The following is a 16,069-nucleotide window of genomic DNA, read 5'->3' as shown; positions in this document are numbered from 1 at the left end:
TTGTTTGCAGCAGTCTGTGGTCCCTTCCATTATTTTTTTCTTGCAGCTGTAAGATTATTGGAGAATATGTTTGAAAAATAACATTTTTTGCTCTCATTACAATGGAAATGATCTCGGGCTTCAAGTACCACAGAATTCCAAGACACAAAGCCATTCCTGTTATTCTGGTGTCCCCAGTGTAAGAAGGACACAGAGCTGTTGGGAGTGAGTCCAGGGGAGGCCACAGAGATGATCCAAGGGCTGGAGCACCTCTGCTGTGAGGACAGGCTGAGGGAGCTAAGGATGTGCAGCCTGGAGAAGACTCCAGGGGGACCCTAGAGCTGCTTGCCAGTACCTGAAGGGATCCTACAGGAGGGCTGCAGAGGGAATTTTCTTGAGGGTGTCTAGAGACAGAGGAAGGGGGAATGGTTTGAAGCTGAAGGAGAGCAGGGTTAGACTGGAGCTGAGGAATCAGTGGAAGAGTGGTGAGACTCTGCAGTGGATTGCCCAGGGAGGTTTCAGCTGTCTCCTCCCTGGGGGCGTTCAAGGCCAGGTTGGATGAGACCTTGAGCAACCAAGTCTAGTTGAGAGGTGTCCCTGCCTGTGGCAGGGAGGTTGGAGTAGCTGAACTCTGAGGTCCCTTCCAGCCTGAGCCATTCTGGAATGGAATGGAATGGAATGGAATGGAATAGAATCAACCAGGTTGGAAGAGACCTCCAAGCTCAGCCAGTCCAACCTAGCACCCAGCCCTATCCAATCAACCAAACCATGGCACTAAGTGCCCCAGCCAGGCTTGGCTGCAACACCTCCAGGGACAGTGACTCCACCTCCCTGGGCAGCCCATTCCAATGCCAATCACTCTCTCTGCCAACATCTTCCTCCTAACATCCAGCTTAGACCTCCCCTGGCACAACTTGAGACTGTGTCCCCTTGTTCTGTTGCTGGTTGCCTGGGAGACGAGCCCAACCCCACCTGGCTACAGCCTCCCTTCAGGTAGCTGCAGACAGCAATGAGGTCCCCCCTGAGCCTCCTCTTCTCCAGGCTTCATTGCAAATAGAATCAAGTGTCTGATCTTCTCTGAAGATCTTGAGAAGTTTGGAGTTAAGAGAGCTGTGATCCTTTCTCTGCAGCCAAGTTGCCATGGCTCCCATCCCTCCTGGTGACCCTCTCAGCACCTGCCTGTGCAAGCTCTGCTTTGCCTTTTGCAGCATCTGGGGTTTGCCTGACTGAATCTTTTTTTAATTCCTTTTAAATTTGGCATAACATCAATATTTGCTCCACTTAATTTCATGTCTGCTGCTTGAAAGGTGCCTGTGACATACCTTACTGATGTCTTTTAACATCCCCCTGGAGTTGGTAACAGCAGGACAGAAACAAAACAGGATTAGAGGCAGGGAAGCTTTACTGGGAAGCTGCTTGCCTGGAATGAGTCCTTTTTGCTTTTCTGCCTCATTGGCTTTTTTCTTGCTGGATACATTCTGTGGGGGTGGACATTCTGTTGAGGTGGTCCCTGTGTCTCAGTGTGGCCACCTGGGGAAGGGGAGTCTTTGCCCTTCTGTGAGAGTCCATGCAGGACTCTCCCAGGGACTCCAGGCCATGAGTGTTGCTCCATACTGTCCAGCATGCAGAGCTGGGATGCTGTCTGTTAACACAGCATCTCTTGGCAGCTTTGGCTGCATTGCATAACCAGATTAGGTTTGCTTTTTAATCCCACTTTGGATGGTCACTGGCCTAAAATGATGTGGAAATGAGATTTGTGTAGCTGCTGAAGCATGGGCACTCAGCACAGAGCTGCAGCAACACGTGCTGCCTGCTTGTGGCTGCAAGGCCAAAACCTGCCATCACAGAACCACAGAATGCAGCAGGTTGGAAGGGACCCCCAAAGGTCATCTTCTCCATCTCCAACTAGTTCAGGTTGCTCAGGTCCACATCTAGTTTGACCTTGAATATATTCACCACCTCCCTGGGCAGTCTGCTCCAGTATTTCCCTACCCTCATTGTAGAGAACTTCCTCCTGATGTCCAGCCTAGATCTCCCCTGCTCCAGTTTCAAATGTTTAAATTAGTGCCACCAACTTCAGAGCCAGCCCCCCCTCCTTTTTTAAAGTCAGCAGGGCAGCTCAGGCACTGAGCCCCTTCCACCTTCACATTTCATCAAGCCTTTGCAAAGCTAAAAATGCAGTGCAGCTCCTGAGATGGGCTTTGTGCAGCATTCACAGGCTGCCTTCACCAATGCAGAGAGGAGCCCAGCCTGGCTCTGCTTTCTCTTTATTGTCTTTTGAGAGAGAAAAAGTGGGGTTTATCTCCTTAGGGGATCTTAAAAGATCATCTTACTGAGTTAGCATTCTCCTTGCACTTGATTTTTCTTGTAGGGTGGTGGAGCTTAATATTCATAGATTCATAGACTGGTTTGGGTTGCTTAAAGCTCATCCAGTTCCAGCCCCCTGCCATGGGCAGGGACACATCCCACTAGCCCAGGTTGATCAAGGTCTCATCCAACCTGGCCTTGAACACCTCCAGGGTGGGAGCATCCACAGTCTTCCTGGGCAATCTGTGCCAGGGTCTCACCACCCTCACTGGAAAGAATTCCTTCCTCATCTCCAGTCTAAATCTGCCCTCCTCAAGCTCAAAGTCATTCTCCCTCACCCTAACACTACAAGCCTTTATGAAAAATCTCTCCCCAGCTCTCCTGTAGCCCCTTCAGGTGCTGGAATGCTGCTCCAGGGTCTCCCTGGAACCTTCTCCAGACTGAACAATCCCAACTCTCCCAGCCTGTCTCCACAGGGGAGGTTCTCCAGCTCTCTGGTTGTCTTTGTGGTCTCCTCTGGACCCATTCCAGCAGCTCCAGGTCCTTCTTGTGCTGGGGGCACCAGAACTGGCAGCAGTGCTTCAGGGGGGAGTCTTGCCACAGCAGCCAGGGAGAATCACCTCCTTCATCCGACTGCTCACACTGCTTTTGCTGCAGGCTGGGACACTTCTGGGCTGCAAGTGCACATTGTGCTTGCACACCCAGTTCCACCCTCCCTGCTATGAGCAGGGACACCTCCTACTAGAGCAGGTTGCTCAAGGCCCCATCCAACCTGGCTTTGAACACCTCCAGGCTTGAAGCCTCCACAGCTTCTCTGGGCAGCCTGTTCCAGTGGCTCACCCCCTCAGCAGTATTTTTTTCCCACATCATCACTGTAACACAGACACTTATTACCCTGACTCCACTTCTTTGTTCCTTTCCATTTCTGTTTTTATTTTTAAAGCTTTGAGATTTGAGGTTTGAGCTGGAGCTGGTGATTACTGGGTTATGCTTTCTGAATGCCACACAGCAAGAGACACTGCTGCTAAGACTGAGGAAATGAAGGAAGGTTTCTTTGTACAGCAAAGGGGGGGAAAAAAAAACCCACACCAGCAGCTCCCAGCACTCCTTATCTTGACTGGGTAGGAAGAGATTTTCCTTAATTAGAATGAAGAAAACTTTTAATTTGCCTCTTTGTGGGTTTCCCCACACACACACATTAAGCTACTGCAGTATAATATAGCATTGGCTAAACAGATGGGCAAGAGGGAAAGGGATCTGAGCTGTAACTTGGGGGTAACAGAAAATGCAGTCACCTCCCTGCATGCCAATGGTTTCATGTATTCCTTTAAAGCCCTGGGATGCTGCTGTGGGTTTTCCTTATCTGTAACCAAGGCTGGTTCTAACCTGGCAGTATTTTGTAGTTTATGTAGTTAGGGCTGGAGTTCACCAAATTAGAGTCAGTTTACAAGTCAAGCACAAGGCGACCAGGACTAAACCTGATCTTTACAGCTGTTTCCCTGGTGATAGGATCATTGTGGAACTGAAGCTGTCACAGAATCAGAATCACAGCATGAAGCAGGTTGGAAAAGAGCTCCAAGCTCAGCCAGTCCAACCTAGCACCCAGCCCTGTCCAGTCAACCAGACCATGGCACTAAGTGCCCCAGCCAGGCTTGGCTTCAACACCTCCAGCCACAGCCACTCCACCACCTCCCTGGGCAGCCCGTTCCAATGCCAATCACTCTCTCTGACAACAACTTCCTAACAACATCCAGCCTCAACCTGCCCTGGCACAGCTTCAGGCTGTGTCCCCTTCTTCTGTCCCTGGTTGCCTGGCAGCAGAGCCCAGCCCCACCTGGCTACAGCCTCCCTGCAGGCAGCTGCAGACAGCAATGAGCTCTGCCCTGAGCCTCCTCTGCTGCAGGCTGCACCCCCCCAGCTCCCTCAGCCTCTCCTCACAGGGCTGTGCTCCAGGCCCCTCCTCAGCCTTGCTGCCCTTCTCTCAACACCTTCCAGCACCTCAACATCTCTCTTGAATTCAGGAGCCCAGAGCTGGACACAGCACTCAAGCTATGGCCTGACCAAGTGCTGAGCAGAGGGACAGAAGAAGCTCCCTTGTCCTGCTGCCCACACTGCTCCTGAGCCAGCCCAGGATGCCATTAGCTCTGCTGCCCACCTGGGCACACTGCTGGCTCATGTTCAGCTGCCAACCAGCACCCCCAGCTCTCTCTCTGCCTGGCTGCTCTCCAGCCACTCTCTCTGTAGCACTGCATGGGATTGTTGTGGCCAAAGTGCAGACCCTGGCACTTGTCCTTGTTAAAACTGCTGGCACTGGACTGTGCCCATCTGTCCAACCTGTCCAGGTCTCTCTGCAGAGCCCTCCTGCCCTCTAACAGATCGAGGGTCAGAAGCATTACAAAAATTTACTTCCACTTAGAGCCTCCAAGAGAGGTTTAACAGAAGCAGTTTAGCACCAAGGGAATTCAGCTGTGCTGCAGTGGCAAAGCTGGAGGTGCTGAGACCTGAAAGGCAGCAAGGACAGGAGTTTACCTCCAGCAAAAACCTGCTCTTCCCCTTTGCTTTTACATTCAGTGTGGTTAAAGAGTTAGTGCTGAAGGTTTGCAGATAATTTGTCCATCTGACCTTAGTGTTTAGAAATCAAGCAGCATAAATATGCTACAGTCAGAAGCTACTAACTGCACAATAGTCAAAATCTTTGGTAAGCCCTGGGAAGTCTTCTCAAGCTCTAGGAGACTGTGAAAAGCTAAGGCCAGGGTCCATGCTGGGCTAACCATCCCTTGCATTCAGCTGGGCTGGGATACATTGCAATTTCCAGGATGAAAGCTTCATCCTGCTGCTTCATTCCAGCTGGTTTTAGGCAATTTAGCTGATGAAGATCTGCATTTCTCAGGCTGGGCTTCAGCAGCAAGGACAATTGCCTCTGAGGATAAGCAGAACACCAAAAAGAGAAGCAGGTCTCTGTTCCTATTGATGGAGGCTTTATGGATAGCAAAACCACCCTTGAGATTGTGGGAAAAGCACCCCAAGCCTTGGCACTTCAGAAACACAGAGCTGAACTTTGCTTCCCCACGGGGGGACAGGCTGGGAGAGTGGAAGATGTTCAGCCTGGGAAAGAGAAGGCTCCAGGGAGACCTTAGGGCAGCCTTCCAGTACCTGAAGTGAGCTGCAGGAGAGCTGGGGAGGGACTTTTGATGAAGGCTGGAAGTGGCAGAACAAGGGACAATGGCTTTGAGCTGAGAGAGGGGAGATTAAGACTGGAGATTAGGGAGAAGATCTTTCCAGTGATGGTGGTGAGACACTGACACAGGCTGCCCAGGGAGATTGTGGATGTCCCCTCCCTGGAGGTGTTCAAGGCCAGGTTGGATGAAGCCTTGATCAACGTGGGCTAATGGGAGATGTCCCTGCTTGTAGCCAGGGTTTGGAACTGGATGATCTTTAAGGTCCTTTCAAACTCAAACCATTCTGTGGGGTTCTTTTGACCATTTCTTCATAAGACATCCAGCCCAAACCAGAGCCATTAAATCTGCAGCATGTTTATTACCACAGCTGCAAGGAATCTGAATTTGGGATGCCTTAAAATGACTCCGTTTGATCCCTGCATCAGCCATGGCAGGCTGAGTGCACTGACTGATGAGAGCAGACCTCTCTTATCCCCACCTCCCCCAGTCTGCAAAGTCCACCCCCTCCCCAGGCTGCCAAATACTGATTTCCAGTCAGGTTGATTGGTGTTTGTTGTTCAAACAGCTCGCTGAAACTAAATTTACCTTCCTCTGTTTGTTTGCCATTTCCTTGAGAGAATTGCATCTGCCCTATGCAAATTTTATGTTGGAGGAGCTCAGTTTTGCTCCCTTGTGTTTTATCTGCTCTCACTGGGTCTTATTCCACAGGATAAGGGTCAGAATTGAGGGGAAGCTTTAAGCAGTTTCATACTACATTTTGCAAGATAAATTGGTCTTGCAGCATTTTTAAAGCATGCTGTCAGGGAAAAAAATCCTTCTGGTTGCTCTGGCCTTAGATCTCCTTAATTATTCCTCAGTTCTAAATCAGGATGCTAAAGCTCAGTCCATCAGCCTGAGAAGTGACAGGGTGGTTGGACCAGCAGTGGCAAAAATAACCCATGGCCAAACATGAAATGCATCTGGCAGCTCAGGCAGGCTCCAGTTCCTTGTTTCTGAGGTTCTTTGGTTGCAGCTGATGATGAAGAGGAAGGTGGGAGGAGAGCCTGGCTTTGGGCTGCTGAGGACTAGCTCCTCACTTGTAGGACCAACAAGACCTCAGGCACTGGCTGTTGTGCTCCTCTGGTAGCACACCAAGTCCACTGCTGCTGCACATGGAATGGCAGAGCTGTTCTGGTTGGGAAAGGCCTTAGAGGTCATCAAGGCCAACCACTGACCCTGCCCTGCCAGGTCACCATGGCCCTCAGCACCACATCTACACAGCTTTGCAATCCCTCCAGGCATGGGGACTCCACCACCTCTGTGGGCAGCCTGATCCAATCCCTACGAGGATGCTGAAGGGGCTGGAGCACAGCCCTGTGAGGAGAGGCTGAGGGACCTGGGACTGTTTGGTCTGGGGAAGAGAAGACTGAGAGGGGATCTAATCAATGTCTATAAATACCTGAAGGCTGGGGGTCAGGAGGGAAGGGACAGATGCTGCTCAGTTGTGCCCTGGGATAGGACAAGGAGCAAGGGCTGTAAACTGCAGCACAGGAAGTTCCACCTCAACACAGGGAAAAGCTTCTTTACTGTAAGGATCACAGACCACTGGAACAGGCTCTCCAGAGAGGTTGTGGAGTCTCCTTCTCTGGAGACTTTCAGTGCCTGCCTGGATGTGTTCCTGTGTGACCTGAGCTAGATTGTCTGGTGCTGCTCTGGCAGGGGGATTGGACTTGGTGATCTCTTTGGGGCCCTTCCAACCTCTAACATCCTTTGAGCCTGTGACCACTCTTGCAGGAAAGAATTTGTTCCTAATATCCAATTTAAACTTTCCCTGGTGCAACTCGAGGCTCTTTCCTCTTGTTCTATCACTTGTTCCATGGGAGAAGTGGGTTCCTTGGTCCTCAGAAACCATGCAAGTCCCAGCACTGCTAACCCTCCTTGTAGCTGCTAGCTGCTGCTGTGGACATGGTCCAGAGAGCACCTTCTGAGGATGTCTCCAAAGTCCAGCTCTGTGTTAACAGCTGTGGTGACCTCTTGCCCATCATTTGGGCTGCAGAAATCTTGGCTTCAGGTTGAAAACCTGACCCTGCCTTACAAGTAGGAAATCCTGCAGCCTGTAAGTAGGTGGTGGGAAGAAGGTAGGAATGATGTGTGTGAGGCACTCAGCTCCTTATCTCTAACTGTGCCTTTATGTAAGAGGCAGAATATTCCTGGATTCCATTCATCTGAAGCTGTTCTAAAAGCTGGCTTTGAGGACTTAAAAAGGGAGGAGGGGGGGAAGAAAAATACCAAGAATAAAAAGCCCTTAAAAGCAGCTTTCTTAGGGGGAAAAATGTAGAGCTGGTGAGAGTGCAAAATAAAAACCATAGCTGGGCTGCTTTTCAGCCTTGCCAGAGGGTCAGGGCTGGGCTGGCTACCAGATGAGTGACAGATGCTCCCCAAAGGGAAGAAATAAAGGATTAAGGGAGGGAGCCTGATGGGTTGAGAAAGAAAAGTAACCCAGCTTTAATGAAAACAGTGACAGCAGAACTAAATGCATGCAGATCTTGACAGGATCTTGACAGGCTTGAGAAGTGGACCTGTGCCAACTGCAGGAGGTTCAGCAAGTCAAAGTGCAAGGGCCTGCAGCTGGGTTGGGCCAGTTGCAGGCATAAGTTCAGAGTGGGTTGAGAGAAGCCCTGAGGAAAGAGGCCTGGGGGTGCTGGTTGCTGGGCAGTGCCCTCATGCAGCCCAGCAGGCAGCTGTGTGCTGGGCTGCAGGCAGAGGAGTGTGGGCAGCAAGGCAAGAGAGGGGATTCTGCCCCTTGGCTCTGCTCTGCTCAGACCTCACCTCCAACCCTGCCTCCAGCCCTGGTGTCTCCAGCAGGAGGACACAATGCTGCTGGAGAGAGGCCAGAGGAGGCCACAAAGATGCACCAAGGTCTGGAGCATCTCTGCTGTGAGCACAGGCTGAGGGAGCAGAGGTTGTTCAGCCTGGAGAAGAGAAGACATTCCCTCTCTGAGCTCTCCCAGGATCAATCAGGGCTGCTTCAGGTGTGAATTTTCAGCCTATCTTCCACACAGGAGCTGGTGCTGGGCAATGTTGACTGCCTGCTTTTAGCAGCTCAAGTGAAACAGGATTCTTTCTTCTCCAGCAAGGATTATCTATTAAAACCCTTCTTTTCATGAGAGAGCCAGCAGCCACATGTCTGACTGCTCCACATATGATACTGGCATGGATGGTGGCATGAGGCTCAATCCCTGGCACCATTCCAGGTTGGTTGAGACACTGAGCCACCTGCTGTAGTTGCAGATGTCCCTGCCAACTGCAGGGGGCTTGCACTAGGTGAGCTTAAAGAGGTCCCTTCCACCAGTCTATGATGCTATGATGAGAAGGCTGGGAAGAACTGACCTGCCAGACCTAGCACCAGGCTGCTGGGCCAGCCTGTGTGCTGTATTCCTGAATTAGATACCTCCAGGAGGTCGTGGGGGGAGCATCTCTTATCTACTACAGAGCCTCTGGCTCAGTTACACTGCCTAAAGTGGGCAGCACTTGCAGGTTGTTGTGCACAAAGGCACATTTCAGAAGCCTGTGCCCCCACAGTGCAAGCCAGGCTGGGCTGCTGAGCTGGCTGCAGTGCTCACATGCAGTAACCCTCCCACACCACAGCCACATCTTCCCAATGGCAGCATTTCAGCTCTGATCTCCTTCACAGTGAACATCTAACCAACTTCACCAGAGTAGGGGAGCATGAAGGACTTCTAAAAACAGACTTTGAGGAGTTTATCTCTTTTCCCCTCACTTCTGTGAGGACCTTTTGTCCTCTCTCTTGTTCCTCTCTCATTCATAAAACTCCTATCAACAGACCAGGCAATTTAATCATGGAATCAGGGTTGGAAGGGACCACAGGGATCAGCCAGTTCCAACCCCCTGCCATGCCCAGGGACACCCTGCCCTAGATCAGGCTGCACACAGCCTCAGCCAGCCTGGCCTCAAACACCTCCAGCCATGGGGCCTCAACCCCCTCCCTGGGCAACCCATTCCAGCCTCTCACCACTCTCCTGCTCAACAACTTCCTCCTCACCTCCAGCCTCACTCTCCCCACCTCCAGCTCTGCTCCATTCCCCCCACTCCTGGCACTCCCTGACAGCCTAAAAAGTCCCTCCCCAGATTTTCTGTAGCTCCCTTCAGATGCTGGAAGGCCACATCTGAAGATCAGCATTAAAAAATGCTACCAGATTTAAGCTCCTTCTCCTCAATCCTTGAGTCTTGCTTAGTTCCTGGCTGCACTGTAGAGACTTCTTTTTTCACATGCTCATTAAGCATTGGGTGTAAAAGCAGTTTCTCCTAGCTTGAAATGCTTTGCCTTTCACTTTGGTTGAATTCTTCCATCCTCTGCTGGGTGGCAAGGAGGAGGGATTCAAAGTCCAGTGCTGTGAGCTGCTCTAGAGAGCTGGATCAAAATATTTACCCACTGCTCTGCAAAGAATTAATGTCAGCTTCACAGGCAGGCTTGGAAGAAATCATTTAATGAATCAGTTCAGTTTGCAGTAATAATCTTGTTATGGTAATTGACCAAAAACTGAAGGGGGAGAAAAACCAGGCAGTAACAGATCCAGAATGCTGAGCAGCCCAGTGCTGAGCCTTGGGTAAATGGTGAATGGGGGCTTTGGAAGTGGTTATCAGAACAAGATCAGAGCTGCTGGGCCTGGGCTGCATCAAAAGCAGTGTGGCAAGAGGTGCTTCTGCCACTCTAATCTGCTCTGCTGAGACCTCTCCTGGAGTGCTGTGTCCAGCTCTGGTGTCTTCAGTGCGAGGGCATGGACCTGCTGGAGAGGGTCCAGAGGAGGGCCCCTCAGAGGGCTGGAGAACCTCTCCTGTGAAACCAGGCTGAGACAGTTGGGGCTGTTCAGCCTGGAGAGGAGAAGGTTCCAGGGAGACCTTAGAGCAGCCTTCCAGCTCCTGAAAGGGGCTACAGGAGAGCTGGGGAGGGACTGTTTCCAAGGGCATGTAGCACCAGGACAAGGGGCAGGGGAGGTTTAGATTGGACATCATGGAGTTCTTCACCATGAGTGTGGTGGAACTCTGGAACAGGTTGCCTTGGGGGTGAATATCTCCATCCCTAGTGATACTGAAAGTGAGGCTTGATGGGGCTCTGGGCAGCCCAATGTGATTGAGGATGTCCCTGCTCATTGCAGGGGGTTGGACAAAATGACCTCTAGAGATCCCTTCCAACCCAAATGGAGAAAGGCTTCTCAGGCACTGGAGCAGGCTGCCCAGGGAGGTGATGGAGTCCTCATCTCTGGAGGCATTTAAAAGAGACCTGGATGTGGTGCTGAGGGATGTGGTTTGGTGGCAGTGGCTTAGCAGCAGTGGTGGGGTTGTGAGCTCTGGCCAAGCAGTTGGGCTTGATCTCAAAGGTCTCTTCCAACCTCAGCAGTTCAGTGGTTCTTTGGTTAACTGCCTGCAGAGCAGTCTGGTCACTGGGAGGTGTGGGAGGATGATCCATGTGCTTCAGTGGAAGGGTGGAGTGAAAAACAGCTTCTGCTGTGTTACATCTGCCAGCTACAAAGAGAGATAAAGGTTCTGGGTGCAGTTCCTGCTCCAGCCATGATTACTCTTGTACTGATGGCACCTTCAGCACAGACCAATGAATGATTCCTATTTAATCTTGCTTGGTGAAGAAAGCTAAACTCTCCCACGAGCAAGTGATGTTGGAACAGTGAAGTTCTCTTCTTCCCATAACATTTTCCTCCTTTAGTGGTGTATTTTCTGCTGATCTCTTCAAAGCTTAATTTTCCTTCCACTAATTCTGGCTCTGAAATACCTGAAGAGGAGGTTCTGGGGTTCAGTGTAAAATGCACTATTGAGTTGTTCTCCTGTGTAGTAGGAAATGTCAGCTGGCTCTGTCAAGCTTTGCACATACCATTGAGGAAGTTTTGTGGCTGGGACAGCTTAGATCATCTGTAAGAGACTCCACATCTCCGTTTTCCATGTGTCTGTTTTCATTTGTGAACATCAGCAGGAGACCTAACCAGAGCATGGTCGAGGGAGGTGATTCTTTTCCTCTGCTCCACTCTGGTGAGACCCCACCTGGAGTACTGCATCCAGTTCTGGTGCCCCTGTTACAAGGAAGATCTGGAGCTGTTGGAATGTGTCCAGAGAAAGGCCACAAGGATGATCAGAGGGCTGGAGCTGCTCTGCTATGGAGGCAGACTGAGAGAATTGGGGTTGTTCAGTCTGGAGAAGAGAAGGCTCTGAGGAGACCTTCTTGTGGCCTTCCAGTATTTGAAAGGGGCTACAAGAAAGCTGGGGAGGGACCTTTTAGAGTGTTAGGTAGTGATAGGACTGGGGGGAATGGAACAGCACTAGAAATGGGCAGATTCAGATTGGATGTTAAGAAGTTCTCCACCGTGAGGGTGATGAGACACTGAAACAGGTTGCCATGGAAGTTGTGGATGCCTCTTTAAGACCAGGCTGGATGAGGTCTTGAGCAACCTGTAGTTGTGATGTAGTGTGAGGTGCCCCTGCCCATGGCAGGGGGGTTGGAACTAGATGATCCTTGGGGTTCCTTCCAACCCTGACAATTGTATGGTTCTAAACAGTGACAGACACCAGATGAAGCTACCCAAACACTTCTTTACTCCTAGGCAGGGGAAGTCAGCCTCGATTGACCTCCGCTGCGCTGTCCCATTGCAGTCACAGCTCTGCCTAGTGTTGTTTAGAAGCCAAAGAATGCAAGCAGCAGGGTGAGAGGCAGGTGTGATGCAGTTGTTTGCTTTCTCCTGGCAGCCACCAGCTCAGCCCACCTGGAGGATCTGGCGTACCTGGACGAGCAGAGGCACACTCCCCTGCGCACCTCGCTCCGGATGCCGCGGCAGAGCATGGCTGGCGCCCGCACGCAGCAGGACCTGCGAGGTAGGAGCAGGCTGGGGGCCTGGGGCTCGTGTTCCACAGGGCTCTGCAGGGGGGGAGCTTGTCCTGCAGCTGCTTTCTTCACAGCCAGGTGGGAATGCTGGAGCAGGACTCTGTTACTTACAGGCATCCAGTGCCGCCTCTCCACGAAAGGGCTGGAAAACCTCCCCTACAGGGTCAGGCTGAGACAGTTGGGGCTGTCCAGCCTGCAGAAGAGAAGGCTCCAGACAGACCTGAGAGCAGCCTTTCAGTACCTGAAGGAGGTCTACAAGAAAGCCAAGAAGGGTCTTTATACAAGGACTTGTGTTGATGGCATGAGAGGGAAGGGATTGAAGCTTGAGCAGCTCAGATTTAGACTGGAGATTAGGAAGAAATTCTTTCCGGTGAGGGTGGTGAGACACTGGCACAGCTTGCCCAGGGAGGTTGTGCATCTCCCCTCCCTGGAGGAGTTCAAGGCCAAGCTGGATGAGCAACCTGATCTAGTGGAAGACTTCCCTGAGTGGGGTTGGAACTGGATGATCTTCAGGGTCTCTTCCAACTCAAACCATTCTATGAATCATTAATCTAAGATCCTATCCTCAAGTAGGGAGGCAGCAGAAAGTGTTTTCTTCCAGCACCATGGCCAACAGGTTGGGGTTTCTACCAAGGCCAAGAGCCCTCCAGCTGGAATAGAAAAGTGGTTTTGTGCTACTTTGGGTCAAGGTCTGCAATGAAATGATCCTGGCTGGGGAGGCAGCTAGGAAAATGTATTAGGAGGCAGCAAGTGGAGAAAGCAAAGTTTGCCAGGCAGCATTTCCATATGCTGGGAGGCAGCAGCTTGCCAAGGCTTCGCAATTTGCAGTGATTGCATCCAAAACATCCCACTTTATTGTAGGAACAGAATCAAGTTGTTTTCCAGACACACTTCTCAAACCCATGTAGCACTGCAGATTTGCTTTCTTCTTCTTCTTCTTCTTCTTGTTCTTTTTGTTGTTTGGCTGCTTGGGGTTGGGTTTTTTCCCCCCCTTGTTTGTGAAGGCTGCATGAGATGAGCGCAGCACTGAGATTTTGGGGCTCTTCCATCTGCCTCTAGCAGAGGTGCTGGGATGCTTTTAGAGAGGAGGAAAAGGAACCAAACCACCACTCTTGGGGAATACTTTCATTTCAATGTATGAGGAGGGATTTTTCAGCCCCTAAAATACCACAGGTTGCAGATGCTGCTGTGAAGTTGTGTCAGTCTGGGCTGGTACAATCTGGGCTTTGTTCCAGCTGGAAATCCTAACCTTGAGTTTAGCTTTAATGTCTCTAGCTCTGATTGGGCTGAAATCATAGAGTCACAGAAGAGAATCAGAGAATGGTTTAGGTTGGAAGACACCTCAAAGCTCAGCCAGTTCCAACCCCCTGCCATAGGCAGGGACACCTCCCACTAGAACAGGTCACTCAAGGCCTCATCCAACCTGGCCTTAAACACCTCCAAGGAGGGAGCAGCCACAACCTCCCTGGGCAACCTGTGCCAGTGTCTCACCACCCTCACTGCAAAGAGCCCTTTCCTGACATCCAGTTTCAATCTCTCCTCTGCCACTTTAAACCCATTCCTCCTGGTCCTGCCATTCCCAGACCTTGTCAATAGTCCCTCCCCAGCCCTCCTGGAGCCCACTTCAGATCCTGCAAGGCCACTCCAAGCTTTCCTAGAAGTCTTCTCTTCTCCAGGCTGCTAAGCCCCAACTCTCTTAGCCTGTCCTTAGAGCAGAGCTGCTGCAGTCCTCTGAGCATCTTGGTGGCCTCCTCTGGACTGGCTCCAACAGTTCCATGTCCTGCTTGTGTGCAGCAGTTCCTGGCCCTGTATCAGGGGAACATGTTTCAACCCACTGATTTATTCCCAGTGTTCAAGAATCCCAGTGCAGAGAAACTGGATGGGAGCTTCTCACCTTGTTTGGTTTTCAGTCAGTGGTTTTAGCCAGGAGGGCAGTGGAGTGATCCCAGTGCTTGAGATCATGACACCCCTTGGTACCAGCAGCAGGTTTTTGATGGGATGGTGAACACCAGTTTAGCTTTCGCTGTTTCCAGCCCTGGGGATTTGAAGCCCTTCAGGGCTGCTGGAACCCACAGTACAAAATGATGAGTGCCAAATTACCTGGTACTAGACCAATCTGCTTGTGGCCATCCTGATTTCTTCTCCCCACAAACTCAGTGCTGATGCAGGGTGCAAAGGTAGGGCAAGAGAAAACAATCTCAGGCTGTGCCAGGGGAGGTTTAGGTTGGAATTGAGGAACAATTTCTTCCCTAGACAGATTGTCAAGGCCTGGCCCAGGCTGCCCAGAGCAGTGATAGAATCCCTATGCCTGGAGGGGTTTCAAAGCCCTGTAGATGTGGTGCTGAGGGACACAGCTTAGTGGTGCCCTGGCAGTGCTGGGTTAATGGTTGGACTTGTTCTTGGAAGGCTTTTCCAACCAAACCAATTCTGTGATTCTAAGAACTGTGGTGTTCAGGTGGGGTTTGGAGAGGAGGAGAGGATGACTCAGACTCCACCACACTCTTAAGTAGTGTGGCAATGGCATGTTTACCTTAAACTGCCTTTTAGAGGTTTAAATTAAAAGAGGGAGATTCAGGCTGGAGAGAAGGGAGACTCTTTTTACTCTGAGGCTGGTCAGACTCTGGCCCAGGTTGTCCAGAGATGTGGTCGATGTTTCATCCCTGGAACCATTCCAGATCAGGTTGTCTGGGGCTCTGAGCAACCTGCTCTAGCTGCACAGGTCCCTGTGGACTGCAGGGAGGTTGGACTGGATGAGCTTTAAAGGTCCCTTCCAATCCAAACCAAACCAATCTGGGATTTTATGAAGATCACAGAATGGCAGGGGCCGGAAGGGACCTCCAAAGCTCATCCAGTCCAACCCCCCCTGCCAGAGCAGGATCACCTGGAGCAGATCACACAGGAATGCATCCAGGCAGGCCTTGAATATCTCCAGAGAGGGAGACTCCACAGCCCCCCTGGGCAGCCTGTGCCAGGCCTCTCTCACCCTCACAGGGAAAAAATCCTTCCTCATGTTTACATGGAGCTTCCTGTGCCTCAAAAGATGGCAACAAACCACAGCAAAATGTAAAGCAACTGATGAGCTGTGGAAGCTGACTGCCAGTGTAGCTGAGGCTGTAAAGCACAAGATTTATCCACAGGCATTCCAGAGTCTGTCAGTGACTAAAGTAGCCACAAATTCACCTTGGGTGGCAGAGGTGACCTGTGTGGGGAAGCAGCATGGGCCTGTTGCTGACTTTACTCCTGCTCCTTTTGAGTCCAGTGACAATTCTTCAGTGCTGCACATAACACAGGCAGCTTTAGTTTGATTTAGTGGAAGTCTTCAATCACCAGACAGAGCCAGGCTGGGGTTTGGCAGGGCAGTGTTTCAGCCTGGGCTTTGAATTTATTGCTTAGGCTCCAGGGTAGTTTGCAGTGTGGTTAATCAGCTCTCTTGAGGCACTACCAGACCTGGTTCTGTCCCCCTCCACCCACTGAATCCAGGAAAAGGAGGACTTCAACTGGTGTTAAGATAGTAGCAGAAGTTCTGGATATTCCTGTGCCTGGATGCCAAACTCAGCAACCTGCTGTGAGTGGCCCAGCTTCAGGAGGGGGTTGGACTGGCTGATCTCCAGAGGTCCCTTCCAACCCTACCATTGTGCCAGCTGTGACTCCCACTGCCCATGTCCAAACCAAGGTGGCATTGAGGGGTTTCTTGAGGGTGATTTTTACCAGCCCTCTC

General features: G+C 51.2%; 1 protein-coding gene across 12 annotated transcripts in view; it reads left to right on the top strand.

Annotated features, from left to right (window-relative positions):
• TANC2 (tetratricopeptide repeat, ankyrin repeat and coiled-coil containing 2) overlaps positions 1 to 16,069 on the top strand; it is a 327,280-nt gene that overhangs the window by 214,177 nt on the left and 97,034 nt on the right. For all 12 annotated transcript variants that reach the window (XM_064174070.1, XM_064174071.1, XM_064174069.1 and 9 more), the window contains one exon: positions 12,216 to 12,341. In XM_064174070.1, coding sequence (XP_064030140.1) covers positions 12,216 to 12,341 — 126 coding nt within the window. The remainder of the gene's footprint in view (positions 1 to 12,215; positions 12,342 to 16,069) is intronic.

Source organism: Pogoniulus pusillus, chromosome 40 (assembly GCF_015220805.1).
Source record: "Pogoniulus pusillus isolate bPogPus1 chromosome 40, bPogPus1.pri, whole genome shotgun sequence".
Lineage (NCBI taxonomy): Eukaryota > Metazoa > Chordata > Aves > Piciformes > Lybiidae > Pogoniulus > Pogoniulus pusillus.
Note: the sequence above shows the minus strand (reverse complement) of the source record. Positions and strands in the feature narration are given on the sequence as shown.